The sequence below is a fragment of the Heterocephalus glaber genome, unplaced genomic scaffold (genome assembly GCF_053883595.1).
Source record: "Heterocephalus glaber isolate CG9 unplaced genomic scaffold, H.glaber_assembly_v1.0 deba00001547, whole genome shotgun sequence".
NCBI classification, from domain to species: Eukaryota; Metazoa; Chordata; class Mammalia; order Rodentia; family Bathyergidae; genus Heterocephalus; species Heterocephalus glaber.
The window spans coordinates 1,548,741-1,564,269 of record NW_028258340.1 but is presented as its reverse complement, the minus strand read 5'-3'; the positions used below and the strand labels follow the sequence as shown (position 1 = coordinate 1,564,269).

Here is a 15,529-nt window from a genome sequence, read left to right as displayed (position 1 = left end):
TTAGAAAGTTCTAACTGGTTCACACCTAAGCTGACATTTGTTCTTTTAAAACTTTTGACTTCATCTCCCTAATGAGTATATAATACACTGTTGTTATTGTACTGATTAGTATTTTTCTGATTCTAGAGTTACACACCTTTCCTTGTGCTATACTGGCTATTTATCATCTTCTTATGTCTACATTTTAATTGGGTTGTCTATTAATGAGCTCTAAGAATTCTTTATATATTCTGCTCATAGGTTATATGCATTGTAAATATGGTCTGTTTAAGGACTACTTTTCATTTGAATGATGTCATTTAAAGTTCTAAATTTTGATGGAATCCCATTTATCAATTTTTTTCTTTTATACATCATGTTTTTTGTATCCTAGGTAGTTCTTGCCTACCCTGAATTCATAAATATTTTCCCTTATAATTTCTTCTTAAAGTTTTATACTTTTAGGCTTTCTTATTTAGGTTCATAGATCCCTTCAAGTTATTTTCATGTATGGAAAAAAAGGATTGAGGTTAATTTTTTATATATGGATACCAGGTGTTCTAGTGCCATTTGCTGAAGACATTATCTCTTCCTCAGCTCTTGAATTGAGTTTATATTCTATAAAATGCTAATGTTAAATAATCTTTCAAAACTCAGTGGACCATATATGCGTGGTTCTATTTCTAGATTCTCTGCTTTATTCCAATGATCTATATGTCTTTCCTTACACCAACACTGCCTTGATTACTGTAGCTTTAGAGGAAGTCTTAAAATTAGGTACTAAACGTCTTCCAACACTGTTTTTGTTTTTGTTTTTCACTTTTCTAGGTCCTTTGTACTCCTACATAACTTTTAAATTTCAATATCCAATTCTTCATTTATAGCAAGTACACACAGACCTGAATTTTTATATATACCTTGTGTTTTCTAATCCTGCTAAATTCAAGTACAGGTTCTAGGGGCTCCTAGAGATTTCTTAGTATTTTCTCTGTAGATGATCACTTCATTTACATGTAAAGATTTTACTTCTGCCATGCCAATCCTATCCTAGTTGTGTCATTTTATTGCCAGACTATTTTGGTGGGGACTAGGTCTCAAAGTTTAATGGACAGATGAAGAGTAGGCATATCTGCCCTTGTTCCCCACCTTAAGAAGAAAGCATTGTATCTTCTCCATTCATATAAGGCGTTCTCGCTGGAAGTATGGAGTACGTGTCTTTAATCTGTTGAGAAGTTTCTGTTCTACTTCTAGTCTCCTGATAGCTTTTACCATGAACAGCTATAGAATTTAGTCCAATACTTTTTCTCCAACTACTGATAGTGTGAGACCAAAGCGACTCCATTTTGCTAAAATCCACCATTCCCCTAACCTCTCAAATTAATGGTTAAAATGTGTTTGCTCTGGAACAAAAGATACAATCTGTAACAAACCAAAGTTCCTAAGTTAATTACTCAGCCATCTGTTTACCCAGGAAATGAACATCCTGGGCCCACTATCTGTAGGAACCGTCTGTCAACGTGCTGTCAGTGCTGGGTGGTCGTGACCATTAGTCACCGTGTCTGCTGACCAACAATATGTGACAGTTGCCCACTAACCTTTGTCCTTCTTTTCTTTTGTAAAACCTATACATAATCCCCCCTTACCCCTGATGAGTTCAGCCAATCAAAAATGTACACTTCATGCTCGCTAAATGTTAACCAATCATGTAACTGCTAAGTGGAAAATCTCCAAACCTTGCTGTAACCTCTATAAAAACCCCGCTAATTTAGAACTCGGGGCTCTCAATCTCGATCCGCTGTGTCGGTGACAATTGAGAGTCCTTGCTTAAGCTTGAATAAACGACCCTCATGTGCTTACATCGGAAACGGCCTCTTGGTGGTCTTTGGGACCTTACAATCTGGGCACAACAATAGGATCATATGGCTTTTTCCTTTCCTCTGTTAAAATGATGACTTTTGGGGGTGGATCTTCCAATCCTGAACCAACACTGCCATCCCTATAATAAAACCACTTTCTACATACTGCCAGATCTGACTTCTAATAGTTTGCTTTGTTAAACAAATTTTTACCTATGTTCATACTTTTTTTCTTCTATTATCTTTATCCAGTTTTAGTATTAGCACAATGTTGATTTCCAAAAATGAGGGGAGAAGTGTTCCTTTTTTCTGCTTTAATTGTTTGATATAATTTATCAGTTAATATGTATACGAGCCTGCTGTTGTCATATAGGTAGGTTTTCAAGCTAGGAATATACTTTCTTTAATAGGTGCTATTCAAATTTTATATTTCCTCCAGAGTTACTTTCATTCCTTTGTCTTCCAAGGTACTTCTTAGAAGTTGTTAAATTTATTTCAAAAAAGATTTTTGTAATATGCTTTCTATATCCTTTTAAATTCTGTAAAATCTGTGGTAATGTCTCCTAGATTTTGATATTGTAATTTAAAAAATGTATAATTGATATTGTGTAACAGGAAGAAAAGGTCTAAAGGAGCAGGGGAAGTGGGAGGGGTAGGGGAAAGGAAAAAAGGGAAAAGAAAAAATATGAGAAAATGAAAAAAATGGAAACAAAATCTTTGCAAATAGGGAAGGGTGGAGGGGGTGAAGGGAGGGCAAGGGAAGGGGAAAAAACTATGAACCATGATACACATGTAGTGGTACAAGATCCCAATGATGAATTAACTGTATTTTATACCTAAAATGTACCAATAAACTTAATAAGATTAAAAAAATGTATATGAGCCTGTTGTTATCATATAGGTAGATTCTGAAGCTAAGAATATACTTTCTTTAATAGGTGCTATTCAAATTTTGTATTTCCTCCAGAGTCAGTTTCATTAATTTGTCTTCCAAGGTACTTCTTAGCAGTTGTCAAATTTATTTCAAAAACGATTTTTGAAGTATGCTTTTTATATCCTTTTAAATTCTTTAAAATCTGTGGTAATATCTTCTAAATTTTGATATTGTAATTAAAACAATGTATAATTGATATTGTGAAATAGGAAGTAAAGTTCTAAAGGAGTAGGGGAAGTGGGAGGGGTAGGGGAAAGGAAAGATGGAAAAGAAAAAATATGAGAAAAGAAAAAAATGGAAACAAAGTCTTTGCAAATAGGGAAGGGTGGACAGAGTGAAGGGAGGGCAGGGGAAGGGGAAAAATAAGAACCAAGATACATCATGTAAAGGTACAAGATCCCAGTGATGAATGTAACTATTTTATACCTAAAATGTACAAATAAACTTAATGAAAAAAAATAAAATAAAAATAGAAATTAGATTTATGAAAAAAAAATAGCCTGGCTTTGGATGTGTAGTTATATTTTTTTTTGTTTTTTTGTTTTTGTTTTTTGGTACTGGGGATAGAACTCAGGACCTTGCTCTTGCGAGGCAGGCAATGGCACCACTGAGCTAAATTCCCATCCCTTTTGTTTATTTTTTGAGACAGGTTCTCACTAAGTAGCCCAGGCTAGCCTTGAACTCACTTTGTAGCCTCGGCTGGCCTTGAACTTGCAGAGATCCTCCTGTCTTATCCTCCTGTGTGCTGCGATTAGAGGCATACACCACAACATCCAGCTGTAACTGTATTCATTTTTTTTATAGAGAGATTTGAAATTAGCCATGGTCAAGAATCACAGCTAACTTCAAATCATTTATGGTTGAACTCCCAGACCCACTCTGAGTTTCCAACTTGCAGCTACTTAACAGGTCATCATAATCTCCATCAGCAGCCAGGACAAACAAGGATCAACTAGTACTGATCCTAGGGGCCAAACACCACACTGAACATCACGGGGTTTCTGAATCAATTTAAAATAAGAACTTGGGTTACAGAAATGAATCATGGTCATGGCCAGGGATTTACCTCAGTGGTGCCACACCTGCCTCACGAGAGGCAGGGTCCTGAGTTTGATCCCCAGTACCAAAAAAAAAAAAGAAAAGAAATGAGTCATTAGGTAACACTACAAGCTACAAGCCAAGCTAGAAAAAACCAGTTAGTCTTATTATCTTATTTTGGAGGGAATTTCTCTTGATGCAATCCCTGTAAATGTCAGTTTCTATACTTGTACAATTATTATTTATACACATCTGGAAAAACAATGAGCTAACACTGCATGTATTTTTCAAGAAAGGCACGCTTTGCTTCATTATGTTGTCGGGGTAGAGTTGGACATAAGGAAGGAAATAAAAACAGGAGCAGAAATCAATTAAATAGAAAACAAAAAACAATACAGAAAGTCAATAAATAGCCAGCTGGTTTTTGGAAAAAATCAGTAATACTGACCAACCCCTAGCAAGACTAAGGGGGGAAGGGAGTGTACACATTATCCAGAAGAAAATAGCAAAAACTATGAGGAATAAAACAGAGTATATCACTTTAGACCCCATGGATATCAAAAAGATAATAAAGGAATGTTATTAACAATATAAATTGACCAATTTCACAAAGTACCACAACTCACACAATATGAAATTTATAATCTGAATAGCCATGTAACTACATAGCTTTATAATTCCTGAAAAAGACTTCTCCAGGCCTAGATGGTTTCACTGGATAACTCTACCAAAAGGTTAAAGAAAACAACACCAATTCTACACAATTTCTTCCAGAAAATACAAAAGTTGGGAATATGTCCCAACTCATGTTGTGAGGTCACATTACCCAGATACCAAAATCAGACAAAAGCAGTACAAAAAAGAGAACTACTTACCAATATCTCTCATAAACATGGACTTCAAAATTCTTAACAAAATTTTCATAGTATTTAGCAATATGTATATGTATATTAATAGGTTAAACAAGAAAAACCATATGATCATATCAATTGATGTAGAAAAAGCATTTGAGAAACTTTAACACCTGTTCAGGCAAAAATTATCAAAAATCAAACAAGAGATAGGAATTTCCTAAACTTGATAATGGATTATCTACAAAACCCCTATTTTTAATATGATACCTGGTGGTAAAAGACTGAATGTTTCACTCTGAAGACTGGGAACAAGGCAAGACTGTCTGTTCACACCACTCATAAACACTGTGCTGAAAGTCAGCCAGAGCAATAAGGAAAGAAAACAAAAGGACACTCATTGGAAAGGATGAAATAAAACTCTCTCTACTTGAAAATGATATGATGGTCTATGTAGAAAGTCCCAAAGAATCTACAAAACAATACAACAAAACAAAAAAACCCATCAAAGCTCCTCCCAGAACTAACAGGTGAGTTCAAGAAGGTGACAGAATATAAGATCTAACGAAACATGTACATGCCTTGTATGCTAACAACTACCAAATACTAGTGACAGAAGTCAAGGAAGGTCTAAAATTTTGGAAGCACACTATGTTGATGGATTGGAAGATATAATAAAGTTATCAATCTCCTCAAGCTGATATATAGGTTTAATATAATTCATATAAAATTCCAGAAGGATTTTATTTTAGATACAGACAAGCTTATTCTACAATTTATAGGGGGGAGTAGAACTAAAGTAACAACACTTTTGAAAAAGAAGAATAAATCAAGAGGAACCCCTGTACCTGATGCCAAGGCTTACTGTGTAACTGTAATTATCAAAACAGTATGGCATTATTGGTAGGAGAGACACATAAATTTATGGAACAGAACAAAAACAGGTCCTTATGCATACAGACAACTGATTTTTGAGAAAGGAGCACAAGTAATTCAGTGAAATGAGGATAGTCTTTCTAATAAATCATACTGGAACAACTGGGTAGCCACAGGCATATGAAATAAAACCTCAACCTATACAAAAATAACTCAATAAAACCTCAATCCTATACAAAAATAACTCAAAAGGGATTCCAGACTTACTAAAAAATTTTAAGGAAATAACAGTTTTAAGAAAATCTTCAGGACCTAGGGCTTGGTGAAGACTCCTTAGACATGATACCAAATTCATGATCCATAAAAGAGAAAATGATAGAATGCATTTCATTAAAACTTCTGAAACTGTTAAAAGCATTACAAGACAAGCTACAGACCGTGAGAAAATATTTACAAACCAGGTATGTGACAAAAGACTATTATGTAGAATAAAGAACTTTGAAAACTAAATTTTAAAAATCAGATTAGAAAAGGGACAAAAGATCTGAACAGATATTTTACCAAAGAAGATACTTAAATGGCAAATAAGCACATGAAGAGATGTTCAATATCATTAGCCACGAGAGAAATGCAAATCAAGATCACAATGAGATATTTACACCTATGAGAACAGCTGGAATGAAGAACACTAAGAATACCAAGTTCTGGCAGGGATTCTGAGAAACTAGATCTCTCATATGCTACTAGAAATGTAAAATGGGACAGCCACTCTGGAAAATTGTCTGGCAGTCTCACAAAACTAAACAAACACTTACTGTCTTGCCTAGCAAATGCAAAAATCTATTCACAGTAGCTATATAAGTAGCTTTTATACTACTTAGCTGTCCTTCAGGGGTGAATGGTCAAACAAATTCTAGTACATCCATACCATGGACTCAGCAATAAAAAGGAACAAACTCTTGATAGATACAACCACCAACATGGATCTCCAGGGGATTATGCTGAGTAGGGGGAAAAGCCAATCTCAAAAGATCATATACTATATGATTCCACTTCTACAAAGTTCTGGAAATTAAAAAATTATAGTAATATCAATTTAGAGACTGTTAGGGGTTAGGGATTCTCGGGAGTAAGGAGGTGGGTGTGACATGTGGGGTAGAACAAGGGACATCTTCATGCTAATGGAACAGTTTTGTATCTTGACTGTAATGGTGCTTGCATAAATCTATGTGTGATAAAATGGCACAGAACTATGCACATGCATTGAGCCCATGTTCACTCCTGATTGTGATACTGTACTATAGCTGTGTAAGATGGAACCTTCAGGAAAACTAGGTAAAACATACATGGAACCTCTCAGTACTATTTTTGCAATTTCCTATGAATCTGTGACTATTTCAAAACAAAAAGTTTTTCAAAAATTATCCTGAAGAAAACTTTTATCCCCTAAAATCTTCTGGCTCATATATGAAAGAAACTTGAGAAAGGTTTTCCCAAATTTGACAATTTCCATAATTTTTATGACATTACCAATAAAGAGTAGTGAGATTGAATCTTTTCTGAAATACCAATACAGTATTAGCAAAATTTGATCACCTATGCTAGAGAAAAGACTGATTTATGTTTTTATTCTCTCTGTACATAATATCACAAAATTATTATATGAAGGAGGGATCAAAAAGCAGGCAGAAAAAAAAAGCAGGCAAATTTTTTAAAAGTAGAAAAAAGTATTACAGACTGCATTCCATTATCTGAAATGTTTGGGACCAGAAGTGTTTCTGATTTTGGACGGTTTTGGGGGGAATATTTACATAGGTTTTACTAGTTAAGCATCCTTAATCTGAAATGCCTTAAAATCTGAAACTTTTTTTTTCAGTGTCATGGTACTCAAAAAGTTTTAGATTTTGGAGTATTTCAAATTTTGGATTTTTGGATTAGAGATGCACAAACTGCATAGGCAGCTAGTAAATAATTTTTTGCATGACTGTTTTAGATTTTATGATATTTTTATTTACTTCAGCTTTTGAAAACTTTGAAACATTATAATTTCTCATTTTATTAAAAAATCACATATATATTTCTCAGAAAATATCTGATCTTATACTTGAATTTGTATGAGGAATTTAATAGCTCTAAATTATACAAAAGAGCCAAGTCCCACAAAATTGGAATCTGGTGCTATATGCAGGTATTCTAGTCGACTGTGAAAGAACTTAGACTTCAGAGTTCCAAAAACCTTTGACCCATCATCATATAACTGTGAGACTAAAGGTAAGCTACCTAATCCTTTAAGTTTTGGTTTCCTCATCCATAAAATGCTCATAAAACCAGGACTACAGTATATGCGTGTGAATATGTAATTGGTTGTCCTTTATATGAAATAGCATAGTATTTGCACAGACTCTATGCACACCCTCCTCAATATTTTTAATCATATCTAGATTACTTATGACATATAATGCAATGCAAATGCTATAGAAATACAGTTGTGTTGTCCAGGGAATAATGACAAGAAAAAAAAGTCTACATGTTCAGTACAGATGCAATTTACTTTTAAAAATATTTTCAATCAGCGGTTGACTGCATCTGTAGATATTGAAACCAGTTACCAGGGCTGGCTGTATACAGAAAGCACTTAGAACATAATACCTAGCACACAGTAAGGAGTCACAACATGTCCCCTAGAGTAGTCACTGTTGGCAACAGCCATCATCAATTTCTCCTTCCTATCAGCTCCCACCCTAGTTTGGGCATCCTTGCTCTTGTGTGCCTCAGGGAAAGCTGCCCATGCTCTCAGCTCTTGGTAGGTCAGTTTTAATGGCCTGCTTTTTGAAAAAGGTCATGAGGAGTAACAATAAGTCAACTTTCTACTCTCAGTGGAAAATGATTTGGCCCTATATATGTTTGGAGGGGGTTGGAAAACAGAATATGATTTATCAAATAGCATAAAAAATGAACATGATTTTATCAGGCTCTAAGCATCCAGGGTACCTATGGAATGATCAGACTAATAGGAATATGACGTAATCTCAAAGGTCATGGAATGCAAAGATTCTCAACTGTGTGCAGGGTCTATCAATTTTCGTCACCTAATCTTGCTACACAGAATAAAGATGGTACAATCTTATGTCTCAAGTTTAAAGCCATGAGACTATAAATTCTCTTCAGGTTTATATTCCCAAGGGCAGATTATTTTCCTTAATCCAACCCTTGAGATTCATGCCATTAAGATGAAATTCTAATCATTCCAAATTTTATGACTTTAAAGTAGCCCTTAGTACAGCTGCACTCCTTAGGTAGGTACAGCACAATGATGAAGCATATGGACTCTGTGGTGAGAATACCTGGGTTTAAATCCTAGCTTATCCACTTAGAGCTCTGTGACCTTGGGCAAGTTGTTGCTTTATGTCTCCGTTTCCCCAACACTAAAATAGAAATAATAGTATCACCTCTTTTATAGGAATGTTATAAGTATCTTAGTGTATACATAGCATCTCAAACACGTCTGCAATACAAGTGTTAGTGATACTAATGAATGTCGTCAATAAGCCCCCATCTGGAGCTGCACACTGAGACATGCTAGTCCAGAAATGGTGCAGCTGGCAGTGGTCAAGCCTGATAATCCCTACCTAAACCAATATAAAAGTTTCAGGTAGAAAAGACTAGTTTATCAAATTCTACTTTTCTCCACAACTTCAAGAATGACTGGGAGATCCCTGTTCATTTTTCTCACACATTTTAAAATCTAGAGAAGCTAGCAGAAAAATAAAAAACATCACCACCTTGTGGTTTTTGAGAGAATGATTAATTACACCTTCACACTTATCTTTACACACACCTTTTACTTACACCTTTGCACATTCTCAAGAATGTTCATAGTTGACATCTGTAGACACAAGGCCTTGGTTCCAAACTGACCTTATATTAAGCCATGACAACATGGGTGTCGTGCCTCCACCAATGATCCAGACAGTGAAGAAGACAACGAGGAGGGTGGTTGTGAACATCATCTGGCGAGCATAGGATGCTGTGTCCCGGATGGCCAATGCAAATGCCATCGCCCCCCTGAGGCCTGCAGGGACCAAAAGGGAAGATCTACTGGTGATATCTGACAATGGTTCCTCAAAATCCCTGCTGCCACGTGAGGCTAATAGACTCTAGCCATTTGTGCTTTGGGAGCCAAGTTGTTTTACTCTGAAAGAAGAACCCTAAAGGTAGGTTTCTCTTCTTGAAAGGTGTTTTTGGCAAAGTTCCCAAACACTATAAGAAATACACTGAATTGCTTTGTACAGCATATTTTAGAATACTAACACTCTTAGTAAATGATTCGCTTGCTAGTAACATCAAGTAAAAAAAATACAAATAAGCAATAATAACAAAATCTCTCGAAGTCTGTGGTCCAACACTACCCAAATACTACACAGTCAAAATAAATTTAAAACACAGGCTAGGTATGAATGTATCAAGTGCACATTTGTGAAAAAAAAAAAAGCATTTCTTTAGCAAAGGGAGAAACCCACACAGAGAAATGAAAAAAACGGCCTAACCTACATCAGAGGTTGGCAGCTATTTTGAGAACATTTTTATTAGTATATATTTGTGATACATAATGAATATATTCATTGTCTGGTATTGCTACATATACATACAGCATCTCCATCTCTAAAGAGCCAGATATTAAATATTTTAGACTTTTTTGAGACAGGGTCTCACTATGTATTCCAGGCTGGCCTTGAACTCACTATGTAGCCCAGGGTAGCCTTGAACTTGTGGCAATTCTCCTGCCTCAGCCTTCCAAGTGCTGGGATTACAGATATGGACCACCACACCCAGTTTAAATATTTTAGGTTTTGTGGGCCAAGAAGCATAATCAAGTATATTGGTAGGTACTTATGTAAAAGATCAAAAACAGATTGCCACATATTATTATTGGGAAAAATCAAGAATATAATAACAGTAATTGAGCACTTTTGTTGTAATGCAGGTTTACTAATGAAAGAATGGGATTCTTTGGGGGAGGGGATATTTTACTTAGTTGGGTTTCAAAGTTTATGTTCCTTATCATCAAATAGATTCCAAATATTCATCTGAAAAAAGGCACTCTTAGCTGGTGGGTTATATAAAAACTAGTAGCAGCCAGATTTAGCCCAGGGGCTGTGGTCTGCTAATCCTTGATCTATATTAATGGGTTTTAAGATTAACCTCAACATTTTAATGTTTCAGAGTATTATCTTTCTAAGGTCTTTTGTTCCTTCCTCATACCATGTTCATAATTTGTTTTATAGTAAAGATGGAATCCAGTCAATACATATCTTGTACTGTATCTGAGGTATGATCACAATGTACAGTGAATGTTTAAATGTTTAAAAATTTATTACAGTAAAAGACACATTGCCATTAATTCTCCTTAAAATACTCCCCCTAACTTCAAGCACACTCCATCATTCCTGCCACTTTCTGAAGCAGTTCTAGAAGTTTCTTTCATGTCTTTATGAGATGTCAGTGAATGCTGTTGCCAAGTGTCATCCAACATAAAGGCAGGCTCATAAAAACACTACAGTGCATCCGCATTCACCTCATTCACCAGATCTGGTACCATGCTACCTCTGGCTCTTCTCCAAAGTAAAAATAGCCATGAAAGGTAAATGTTTTGAATAGATTCAGGACACGGAGGCATCCATGATGGTGCAACTAAAGACACTCATGAAAAAGGGCTTCCAGAGTAGCTGCGGTGGCGGCGGAGGCGGGAAGATGGAGGCGCCCGTGCTTCTGAGAGTGTCTGTGCCGCGCTGGGAGCAGGTGACACGGTGCGCCGTGTGCGCCGCCGGGATCCTGCTGTCCATCTATGCCTACCACGTGGAGCGGGAGAAGGAGCGCGACCCGGAGCACCGGGCCCTCTGCGACCTGGGGCCGTGGGTGAGGTGCTCGGCCGCCCTCGTCTCCAGATGGGGTCGAGGATTTGGTCTTTTGGGTTCCATTTTTGGAAAGGATGGTGTATTAAACCAGCAAAACAGTGTCTTTGGACTTATATTTTATATACAATTATTACTTGGCATGACAACAGCAAGTGCAGTTGCAGCTTTAATCCTCATGACATCCTCCATCGTGTCTGTCGCGGGGTCTTTGTACCTGGCCTACATTCTGTACTTTGTGCTGAAGGAGTTTTGCATCATCTGCATCGCCACTTACGTACTGAACTTCATTCTTCTCATCATCAACTACAAACGACTAGTTTACTTGAACGAGGCCTGGAAACGGCAGCTGCAGCCCAAGCAGGACTGACCACCTGACGAACTTTTCCTGACAGTCTGAAATCCCTTTCTCCATTAAGTTTATTTCGCAAAAGTTTTGGTTTTAATTTTTCACAACAGCCACTTTCCCTAAGAATCTTAAATTGATTTTTTAAAATACTGTAAATTAGAAGGGGTCCTCGCTATTTTCTGTGTCAATCTTCATTTTAAATATGGACACTAAAAAAGGATACGCCAAGCCAATCACAGACAAGCTTTAACTTTACTTTGAAGATGTTTCTGAGATAATAAAATGTAGCCCTAGCCCCCTTTCCTCAGTGAGCAGCCATTGCTAGTAATTCTTAATGTGTATAAATTCAATTTCAGGTATAACAAATGTGATCATGACATGAAAATATTTTAGAATAGATAACTATTAAATATTGCCATGTTTACAATATGTAATATGTTCTTAGCTGATGGATTGAAACATGTAGATTCAACTAGAATCCATTTATGTGATATTTGTACATACAGGTAGAAATATTGGATCCATCTCTGCAGAACTTACTGTACAGTTTAGGTGAAGTGCAGCAATGAGGACTCGTCAGCTCAACGCCAACTGATGAAGTAGTGAAAATAGTAAGCCCATACAGAGCGTCTTGTGAGAAGTACTGGCAGCCATGGGTTCGGCATTGACAGCAAAAAATAACAGGGGGGTGGGTTCCCTCTCATCTCCTTGTTCTGAAAGGAAGAAACTATATTTGAACGTCCAAGTCAAGTTTCTGTCTAGTCATGAAACTGGATCAATTGCAGCCTTACAGAATGAGTCTGAGAACGTCAGGAAGTTGGGAAAACTGGTATATTCTTTTTTGGGGGAAAAAACTGGAAATATCAATATGGCATTTTTAGGTAAAGGGTCTTACAACAGTTGAATTTTCAATGCAGATATTTTTCCTTGATATTGGTGCCACTCAGCCAAACAGTATTATGATAATAACCAGTATAAGCCCAGTCACCTGAGTAGGATTGCTCTCCGGTACCTCCATAGTATTTTCCCTCATTGTTTCTTTCTGCACTAAGGATTGTTAGTAATTGTTTTAGAATCAAATATTGGATCTGTAAACTTCAGGGCTGACACACTGCTCCGTCTGTTCAATTAGAAGTCCTACCAGTAGAAGTATCTGAAGGTGAAATGCAGACATGTTGTCACTGCTGTTTCTGGCAGTAAGAATTTTTTAAAGTGATTTGAATAAACCCAAATGAAATTGTGACAGTATGTTTCTATGGTTAACATCTATCAGAATGTTAAAAGTGCCTTCTGTCTTAAATCTCAAACCAAATATTTTGTGTGTTGAACTTGGGCAGAAGTGTCCTTCCTTCCTTAACATGAAACAAAACTTGCACTCTCCAGAAAGGTTCTGTATGATCATTTTATTCCATAGATTGAGAAGTGGTAGCGGTGATTTTGCTTCTAATTAATCATTAATAGTGGATTAGACTGGTAACTTTTGAGTGCTTTATTTGCCTTCTTTTTGAAGGGAGGAGACAGGCTCTCTGCTCTGTAAACTAAAACCTGTAGAGTCAGCAGTTGTTCAGTAGTTTACAACCAACTGTCATATAATTGACACATTGTAAGTCCTGTGGCCCCAGGCAGGTATAAAATCTGAATTGTCATGAATTTTTAATGGGTTTTAACCAGTTTATTAAAAGATAGCTTAATTCAGATTTCATCGAGGCTTATGTTTTCCCATGAATGTGAATATTTCAATGCCTGTCTTACTCTGTATGTACTGTTCCTGTGTTCTTAAGTAGTTAAAGGACTCCAGAAAGCACTGAATGTCTGGTGCTTATGGAGAGACAAGTCCTCGTGTTTGAGGACTGTACAGTAAGGTCCTCTTGCAGCCAAGCACCGGGTTCTACCAAGGCAGTTGACTGGTTCTCTTTTCTAGCTAGAGTGGAAACTGCTTAACAGTGGAGAGGTCTGTGATTTCATATATATCACAGTTGTGCTAAACAAGTTCCTCGTGTCCCAATTTCAAATGTTCTTTCATTGTATTTTGTATTAATCAGCAGAGTATAGTTAAAGCTTGTCTTGATGCTGCATTCTTGCAAATATCTACAACTCTTACATGAGAAAATATGTACAAATGTTCAGCCAGACCCTTCAAATTTTTCCTTTGCTTTCCTAAGCCTTGGGGGAACCACTGTTTCAGTTATATAACAATTGTTGCCACATTCCTGTGACCCAGTAGAATTCATACCCTTTTTCTCACTGAGAGATGAACAGGTGCTGCTTGAAACAACAGCATTTCCCAAAACACCAGTGTCTCAGTAAGCCCCAGAAAACCTGGTTGCGTGCTATTTGCTCTTTGCCCTGGAGGAATTTAGGTTCCCCCTGCACCTTCGATTTCACCCTGAAGAAGGGGAAACACCTATGTTATAAAACTTGAAGATTGTAGGACTGTGTCAGACCCAATGTTTAAACACTGCAGCATTGCTAGCCACCAACGTTGGAGAACAGGTTCGGGGGAAATTGGCTTTAGCAGTAATTCCATGCTTCATGTTTCTGAAGTGGTTCACAACAAATCAAGCCTCTTATTTACTTAAGTCATAAATATTTGAAGAAATAAGAGAAGTTATAGTTAGATGGTAAATTCTATGGAGTCTAGGTGGTTTGGAGGATTTCATTTGGTTTTTCATCGCAGCTAGTTGGTGTCAATGAGGGTAAACTTCTGAAATAACTCAGGTTTAACTAGCTGTGTGCCAGGAATCACTCTGACTTGATCTATGTATTCATTATTTTTAAAGAAAAAGCATTGACTATTTTCATACAAAGAGACAAAGAGTTTTCATTTGGTACAAAGGATCTTTGGACCTACTAGAACTCTTTGTTGGCTTTTGCTTCTTTTCATTTATATTTATTCTCAAAAGACTATCCTTTTAAAAGTACAAAGACATCTTGAGCAATTGCTTCGTAACTAGATGGGCTGCACTGCCTGACACCAGTGAACTGACAGGTGAGCTCATATGAAAAATCAGTGAAGGGCCGGGGATTTAGCTCAGTGGTTCCGCCGCCTGCCTTGCAAGTGCAAGGACCCGAGTTCAATCCCTGGTACCAAAAAAAAAAAAAAAAAAAAAAAAGAAAGAAAAGAAAAATCAGTGTTGGACAAACACAGGCAAAGACTCCACTGTCTTTTCCAGTACCTGTTTGGGGAGATACACCCAATACACAGCCTTTGTCCTATGTTGTCCTCCAGCACACGAGTACTGGCGAAATGTTTCTACTTAAGTTTGGGCAGCACTTATGAACCCTAATCTGTGAGAACAAAAGGGTGAGGGTAGGAGTCCCAGCTACTTGGTCTTAAACATTTTTTGGGCAATTTCGCCCAGAAAAGGTGAAATGTTTTGTTATCAAACTGTATTGAGCATGGCCTAAATATTAGGTGTACAATCTGTATAGTACGTGCCATCAAAAATATTTATTACTAGTGCTTTAAGCTCCTGAATAAATGTTCATGTAAAATGGAGTTCACTGGGCAGATTTCCCCTTTAATATAGGTAGAAATAGTCTTTATTAGAGATTTAGGATACCATTTTGCTAACTGGTAAACAAAAACAAACGTAAATATGTAAGAACGTTTATTTGTTGCACATAACTTTTTTGGTATAAAATAAATGTAGAAGTTACCTGTGGGGGGGCAGGGCTTCCAGAACTGCTTCAGAAAGTGGCAAGAACAGGATAAGTGTGTTCAAAGCGAGGGG

The 15,529-nt window shown here is 36.7% G+C and overlaps 1 protein-coding gene and 1 pseudogene across 1 annotated transcript in view; one reads left to right on the top strand and one right to left on the bottom strand.

Moving 5' to 3' along the window:
• Slc9a7 (solute carrier family 9 member A7) overlaps positions 1–15,529 on the bottom strand; it is a 159,578-nt gene that overhangs the window by 37,354 nt on the left and 106,695 nt on the right. Inside the window, exon 12 of the mRNA XM_004871554.3 lies at positions 9,453–9,606. Within this exon, the coding sequence (XP_004871611.1) occupies positions 9,453–9,606 (154 nt within the window). The remainder of the gene's footprint in view (positions 1–9,452; positions 9,607–15,529) is intronic.
• LOC101712053 (vitamin K epoxide reductase complex subunit 1-like protein 1 pseudogene) lies at positions 11,271–11,817 on the top strand (annotated as a pseudogene).